Source organism: Protobothrops mucrosquamatus, unplaced genomic scaffold (genome assembly GCF_001527695.2).
Source record: "Protobothrops mucrosquamatus isolate PMUCROS unplaced genomic scaffold, P.Mucros_1.0 scaffold2557, whole genome shotgun sequence".
In the NCBI taxonomy this organism is placed as follows: Eukaryota; Metazoa; Chordata; class Lepidosauria; order Squamata; family Viperidae; genus Protobothrops; species Protobothrops mucrosquamatus.
The window spans coordinates 61,560-69,666 of NW_015388617.1; the positions used below are offsets into that span (position 1 = coordinate 61,560).

Consider the following 8,107-nt stretch of genomic DNA (forward strand, 5'->3'; position numbering starts at 1 on the left):
GGTCACGGCCGACAAATGGTCATCCAATGTCAGCCGTGGATCCAGGAGGACTCCCAAGTTGCGCGCCCTCTCTGAGGGGGCCAGGGTTTCGCCCCCTATAGTCAGCGATGGCGTCAGCTGACTATGCCGAGGCGCCGGCAACCACAGCCACTCGGTCTTGGAAGGGTTGAGCCTGAGTCTGTTTCTCCCCATCCAGACCTGTACGTCCAAGGATCAACGTTTAGTAGCAATCTTCCCGATGCAATGACTCCAGATCCCATCATCCCCAACTCTCCATCAAGCTGGCTTGAGAATTACACTCCCAGAAAGTACAGCTTTCTGAGCAGCTCATATCTGAAGCTTCATCCCTGAACGGTGTGCTGCAAAACCCAGATTTTCCTGTATTTTTAAACCTCGATCTTCCAAAATCAAGTCGCAATTGTCTTCATAATTGCCTTTCAGATTCAGGAGACACCCCCCCCCTCCCTTCTTCGCCGGTTTCTTAGCTTTCGTATATTTTTCGCTATTGTCAACACACCGACACCCTGCTTGAGCTGCAGGGATTTCTAAATTGTTCTTGAATAATAATAATAAAAAAACACAGATAAATTTGCAGCTGTATATTCCAGCAGCTGTACTTTTGTGTGTGTGTGGGGGGGGGGGGTTCCTCCCCCGTTCCTGCAATCAGAGAGCTCCATGCCTGCACTAAAGAAAAAATAAATGGCGTAAAATTATTATTATTTTTTTTTAAATTCAGCTTCCCAGGAGCCGAAAAGACTGGCTGTATGGGCTGGTTTTGAAATATCTGGCAGCCATCTTGACTTTTTTGACCTTCCCCTGCCCACAGAGCTCCTAAGCGGCTACAGTGAATACCCATCCTTTAGCAGTCAAGGCCTCGGTCGTCCCCAAATATCCCGTTAAATTGCAAATCACATCATTTGGGGCTCTTGTCGTGGCGCAAGGGTGTCATTAAGCAAGGGATGTCAACAGATCCAGCAAATGTGTAATTTGCATCATTTATGTAATTGGGTTATTATGCACGGGATGTAAATCAGTTTGAGAGTGATGTAAAATTAATATAAATTTAAATGTCTTGTCTGGAGTACAAGAGACAGAATGAATGGGTAAAAATTCGGCTGGCTGCAGCCAAAGTCTGCTAAGCGGATGTGTCTTTGTGTGTTTGTGTGCTTGTGTGTCTACGAAAGCAAGGTCCCTCTAAACAGGCCTTGGGGTAAATCCGAAGGTTATTAGTGGAACTATAACTGGTGATGATGCTAATGTATATATTACTAACGTTATTAATACAGGTAGTCCCTAACCTATGACGACAATAGAGCCTAAAATTTCTGTTACTAAACAAAACAGTTGTTAAATGAGTTTTGCCCCATTTAATGACCTTTTTACCCCATCACTGCAGTTGCTCAGTTAGTAACATTGTTGTTAAATGAATCAGGCTTCCCCTTTGACTTGGCTTGTCGGATCACCTGGGACTGTCATAAATGTGAGTCAGCTGCCAAGAAGCTGGATTTCAATCAGGTGACCCTCTTCAACGGTCATGTCCGAAACATAAAAGTCACTTTTTTCAGTGCTGTTGTAACTAAACAAACAGTTGTAAGTCAAGAACTAGCAGTACTTTGGACTACAAAATCCAGCATTCCCTCCCAAGCAGAAACGCTTGTGCCAAAATGGCAATAGGGACCTTCGGGCCACAGGGAAGGGGCGGGCACTCGGGGACAGCGGCTGACAGCTGAAGGCTGGCTGGGGAATTCTGGGAATGGAAGTCCACGCATCTTTAAAGCAGCCATGGTTGAAAAACCATGTGTCAACGCTGCTAACATCGGATGTTCTTGCTTTGACAACATATGGAGATGCAGCCATTTTCCATCTTATGTTTTACTCTCAGAATTAGAGGATACTGGGGGGGGGGGAGGAGGAATGTGCATGGGAGTTTAGTTAGACATAACAATATTGTAACTAGTGTGAGAACCAAGGTTATTGAAATAAGAGATGATAAGAATTGGCCGGGCTGGAGAACTGGAGGGAAAGCCTGCATTTCAAACTAATTGGAGAATGTGATTTATGACTGTGAATTGGAGGAGGGAATTGTGCTTTGATACTATGTGCTCAAGGAAGGGGAATTCAGATTTTGACTTTGCCTATGTACGTGCGGATGCTATGCTATTCGAATAAAGATTCTTTAAGGTAAACAAGGCCTCGAAGTTCTTTGAAGAGTTTCATCTGTCGGAACCAGGACACCATGGCTCAGATATTATAGCTACAGGGAAGATGGTTCTTAGAGGGAAATCCCAATTCCAACGTGTTAAACTATATTGCAAACATCTGGAATTTATCTGTCTAGGAAGAACCATGAAAAATATCACCCGGGGCTGCCGCAAAAAAAAAGGTGATAATGCATCTGTGAGAAAAATGAACAAAATTTGTCAGCTTTCGAGCTTCACGGTAATAGAATCACGAGATCGGATGTTGTTCCATAAAGCTTTGATTGAATTCGGGACTTAAGATTTGAACTGTAGTGATTTTCATACACAGCTTCAGATATTAAACATTTCTGATGGAGGAATATTGTGAAATCCCGGGATATTCGGTTCTTCTTTGTTTTGTTCCTTTCTGCTAGTTTTTAAAATTGATCCATTTAATCTCTTGTTTTTCCCCCTCTTTTCCTTGTTTTTGCTTTTACTTCTCCTTTGATGCTGTGTTATGCTTCCTATAATATGGTTTGTATAAATTTGTTATTACAGACAATAATGCCTTTATAACTAGGTAGAAATCTAATTTAGGAGGGTAAGACTCAATCCAGATGGCAGAAAAATCAACCAATATACTCAAGGCTGGAGTGAAAAATTTTTTTGCAGAGCTGAGACTGAACAATCTTCAAGAGGAAAAAAAAATAAAATCTTTTCTGTTTGCCAGGAATCCTGGAACTGCTTCTAATATGCTTCCCTTCTCTGCAAAATTTAGCAATCCGAATGCTGAGTTTAAGATGAGTAGCAATAGCGCTGGCCCTTAGACTTATATACCGCTTCACAGTGCTTTTACAGCCCCTCTCTAAGCGGTTTACAGAGTCAGCCTATGGCCCCTAAAAATCTGGGTCCTGATTTTGCCAACCTTGGAAGGATGGAAGACTTGAGTCAACCTTGAGCCGTTCGGGATCGAACTGACGGCAGTGGGCAGAGTCAGCCTGCAACAGACTCCAATGTTGGCTGACCGATTTAGAATATTTGAAAAACAAATAAATATGCCACAGAGGGATATTGCAGAGCTGATAGCTCCAAAGGTGCTTTTTCAAGAGGCAACTGGACTTCCTTTGTTTTTCCTTGAAGACGTTTCGCTTCTCATCCAAGAAGCTTCTTCGGTCCTGACTGAATGGTGGAGGAATCCAGTTGACTTTTGAAAAAGCACCTTTGGGTCAACCATGATTGGAATGACTCCATAGACTGTAGAGCAGGGGTCTTCAAACTTGGCCCTTTTATGACTTGTGGACTTCAACTCCCAGAAGTCCACAAGTCATAAAAGGGCCAAGTTTGAAGACTTCTGTCTTAAATCTAACATACAAAATGGAGTCTGGCTGAGGAATTCTGGGGATTGAAGTCCACAAGTCATAAAAGGGCCAAGTTTGAAGACCCCTGCCTTAAATCTAACATACAAAATGGAGTCTGGCTGAGGAATTCTGGGGATTGAAGTCCACAAGTCATAAAAGGGCCAAGTTTGAAGACCCCTGTCTTAAATCTAACAAACAAAATGGAGGCTGGCTGAGGAATTCTGGGAGTTGAAGTCCACAAGTCATAAAAGGGCCAAGTTTGAAGACCCCTGTCTTAAATCTAACAAACAAAATGGAGGCTGGCTGAGGAATTCTGGGAGTTGAAGTCCACAAGCCATAAAAGGGCCAAGTTTGAAGACCCCTGTCTTAAATCTAACAAACAAAATAGAGGCTGGCTGAGGAATTCTGGGAGTTGAAGTCCACAAGTCATCAAAGGGTCAAGTTTGAAGACCCCTGCTGCACAGTCTTGGCACAAGAATGGGATTTGCACGGCCCGTCAATGTTAAGAGTGCAGTTTGATGGACATCACTGCTCTTTAGTGGCAAAACCTCAACTCCCACAATTCCCCAGCTCATATGCTTCAGTTAGACAGATCTTCCATCATTCTAGAATAGTGTTTCCCAAACTCAGCAAACTCAGACGGGCGGATTTCAACCCCCAGAATTCCCCAGCCAGGATGCATGGATTTCAACTCCCAGAATTCCCCAGCCAGCATACATGGATTTCAACTCCCAGAATTCCCCAGCCGTGATGCATGGATTTCAACTCCCAGAATTCCCCAACCAGCAGCGAAATCCACCCATCTTAAAGTCTCCAGGCCACACTGCTCTGTAACGTAGAAATTACGTTCAATGTCAGCAATCTCTTTTTTTTTAAACCTGGTCAACTTTCACAAGGAGATCGATGCTTAATTGATAAATAAGCCTGTCATTAATCTCAGGCTTAAAACCTGGGTGGCAGAACGGGGAGCTTGCGTATTCCGCAAACTGAGTCCGTACGGTTAACTAAAAACTCGACGCTTTGTGTGCGCACCGTTCAATCACCGGGTTAAACCCAGCGGGAGACGTGATCAGCTGCCTATAAAAAAACCCTCTTTCTTGCCAGTTTTATATGATTGAGCTGCCTCTGCTTCCCTCTAACCTGCCATCGTAGCAAATGATGGGAAAATCACAACGGGCTCAGCGTGGTGGTGTTGATCCAAGGACGTGTCGCACTTCAGAAGGCGGCTGATCTTTCCAAATCTTTCTCATCTAGCACTAAGGGGGGGGCAAACTTAGAAACGGGACCCTTTCACCTGTAAATACCTTTTCTTTCCCACCTGTAAACAACCATTTCCGGTGACAAAAGCCCAGTGTCTGAATTCAATCTGCACAAGACCCAGGTTTGCGCTGGAAGATTCATTCTTCTGTCCTGCAACGGGGCACAAGACCTGAAGGGCAGAGGGTAAGGTTGGGGTGTGGGTGCCCTTAAACCCCATTCGGGGCAAATCTACGCTCGACTCTTGCAGACTCTCGAGATTTTCACCGCAAGTGAAGGGGCATCCGTGCCAGGAGCTGGTTTGCAAAACAAAACAAAACAAATCTTTCTACACAAAGCTCTCCCAGCAGCGTTTTAAAAAGAACTGTGCCTCTGGGTTATGATGCTGGTGAGTTTGGACGGTGTAACCTACCCGTACGGAAGACAGGGTTACTAAGAGTTAGAAATGCAGTTTCGGATTCCCCACCCCTGGGATCATAAAATTCAGCATCCTGACAATCTGTCACACAACGAGGCCGCGAGTGGGCAGTTGGACAACATCTGGAGGATTCCAAATTGGGAGAATGTGCTTAGGAACAAAAGCATTATCGTCCGGACTCCGATGCATCAGAGGCTGGAGTTTGCACAAATATTCTTGATTTGTTTTCATTTGATGCCCCTGTGGGCAGCGCCGTGGACGAGGCGGGGATGAACACCACTGAGAGCCGTTTGCGACAGTGAAGCGGTCCACGAGCCCGGGAAAATAAATTAATTAAATATCGCACTACGATCCTGGGGCTTTGAATGTGGTTCCCTACGGAGACGGAGACGTCTAGGAGCCAAGGGACCCCCGGTTTTCGCATCTGAGGATCATCAACGTTGAGAAAATTGAACTCCTGACACGGTTTTCCCAAGAGGCAGATGAAAAACAAAGAGATTTGTGATTCTGGCCACTTTGGTCTGGCTTCAAAACATCTGCTGCTGTTTTTTTTTTTTTTTTTTGCCCAGTTGTAATGACAAATGCATAGACGGTTGCTAAAAATCACAATGACATGACGACACACGTGATCTTGTGCCTCTCCCCTGTGGACATATATGTGGGAAGGGGTGCGTTTTTTTTACCCATGTTGGGAGAAAAGGCCGTTTCTAACTGCTGGGAAGAGAATAACCTCAGCTTTCTGGAACGATCATCTGTCGAAAAGTCACGAGTTAGTTTTTCGATGGGAAGAAAGCAATTCAGAGTGCATTAAAAAAAAATCAGCCCTAAAGGAACAAAGAGCTGTATAAATACAAGAGGATCTGCATTCACGGCTGCTTCTGTACGTTCCCAACGCACGGAGGAGCCGTAGATGAAAGAAGTGTCAGGAAAATAGGAATATTATGCGCACAGGAATATTATGCGCACAGCCATCAGGTGCACTTCATGGAAGAGCCACTAGAGGTCGACATAGTTCTCAAGAGGTCCAAAGGGCTAGACCAGTGTTTCTCAACCCTCAGCAATTTTAAGATGTCTGGACTTCAACTCCCAGAATTCCCCAGCCAGCCATGCTGGCTGGGGAATTCTGGGAGTTGAAGTCCAGACATCTTAAAATTGAGAAAGACCCTACTAGTCCTTTCAGACTGAGGTTTGGTTGCATTCAAAGATGGCTTCAGTGTCCTTGCAATGGGGATGGGGATCCCCAATACATCCAAGAGACCTATGGACTCACTTGATCCCCCAGAGTTCTGGGTCCTCCTTTCTGCCCCCCTCTTTCTTCTCCTGATCCACCCACCCACGGCGGCGGTCAGATCCCACGGTGCACGATCCCGGCCCACGGCATCAACTTACCCGGATGACGTAGCGGGACGAATTCTTGCTGTCCAGGTTGACCGTCAAGGCGAAGAAGACCGTGGTGCTGTAGACTCCCTGCGTCTTGTAGAGCAGCTCGTCAAAGTCCCACTGGCCTTGCCTATCCAGGGCCCCCATGTCCCATCCTCCACAGTCCTCGATGACCTCCAGCATCGGCCAGGCCCCCAGCCGGTCAATCTCCCTCATGTCCAGGCAGGAACGGAAAAACTCCTTGACTTTCCGCTCGGCCGAAGCCCGGTAGGGACGCCGCACGGGTTGCTGAAGCAGCCGTTGCAACTTCTCCTCGTTCTGCTCGCCGATGGCGGCAATGGTGCCGTAGATCAGCTTGTCCTCCGGAATGCCGTGCCGGCGCAGCCATCCGCCGCAGGCGAAGGAGTAGAAGTCCTTGCAGGGGTCAATGGTGGGGTCAATGTTGGTGGCGATGAACCGAGAAGCCTTGGTGAAGGCCCGGCGTTCTTGGCAGCCGTCCAAGCAGTAGGCCGCCTGGTCCAACGCCAGATACTTGAGCACCAGGATGCAACCCAAGATGGCACACAGGCCCGCCGCAAAGACCAAGCCTGAGAGCAGGCAGATCTCCCGTCGGCTCCAGCGGGGCAGGCCGCAGCGCGGCTTCTTGGTCCCGGCGGTGCCCAGCTGCAAGTTGAACCCGTTGGGCAGGGCCCCGCTGCTGCTGTACTTGCTGACGTATTTTACCTCCTGGAACTCGTCGTAGTGGGCGGTCAGCGAGTAAGTCTTCTCCATGCTGGTCGCAGAGCCGGATTTGAACCCGGAGTCATTGGGCAGCCATTCTCCAGCAGCGTCCAGCAGCGGGCGCCCACGCCGAGCGCCCAAGCTGCAGCTTCTCCACCAGATCCCCAAGGATTCCCCCACTAAAGAGGATCCCGGGGACCAGCCACTCTTTCAAAGTCCGAGGCGAGGGATCCGCTCTGAAAAAGAAATTATAAATATATAAATCTGGATTTATTATTATTTTTTCTTAAGCGGCTTCAGACGCGCGGCTAAATCTTCCCACACACACACACACACACCAGGCAAGGGAAACCCGGAAGGGAATCTGTTCCATTGATCCGTTTTCGCTGGATCTTGTCCCTTGCAGGGGTTTTTCTCCGTCTCTCCTTTGTTCTAATTTAAAAGAAAAAACCCGGGGTGGGGAAGGACACTAAGAGACAACCCGCTGCCTGGATCTGCAGCGTCGGGCAGCGAGGCTGTCAGATCACCCGAAAGCAGCTTCCCGCCGCCCAAACGACGCGCATCTCTTTGCAGGATCCGAAATCCGGAATGGAAAGTCAAGCGGGATCGACCCCCGCAGCTCGGCTCCCACCGCTTTAAGGTTTGCCTCGCTCTCTTCCCCCCCCCCCGGCAACAGGGCAGACTGGATCTCATTGACTTCTGCTGGGATCCCTTTTACCCGCCCCCCCCCCGCTCCCCCAATTTCACCGTTAACTATCCTGGGATCTCCGAGTGGCCTCCAGTCCAGTAATTTA

The 8,107-nt window shown here is 47.6% G+C and overlaps 1 protein-coding gene across 2 annotated transcripts in view; it reads right to left on the bottom strand.

The window, feature by feature from the left end:
- The window catches only part of ECEL1 (endothelin converting enzyme like 1), a 61,397-nt gene extending 54,033 nt beyond the window's left edge, over positions 1–7,364 (bottom strand). For both annotated transcript variants that reach the window (XM_015825242.1, XM_015825241.1), the window contains exon 1: positions 6,603–7,364. In XM_015825242.1, the coding sequence (XP_015680728.1) occupies positions 6,603–7,364 (762 nt within the window). The remainder of the gene's footprint in view (positions 1–6,602) is intronic.
- Positions 7,365–8,107: the final 743 nt, after the last annotated feature.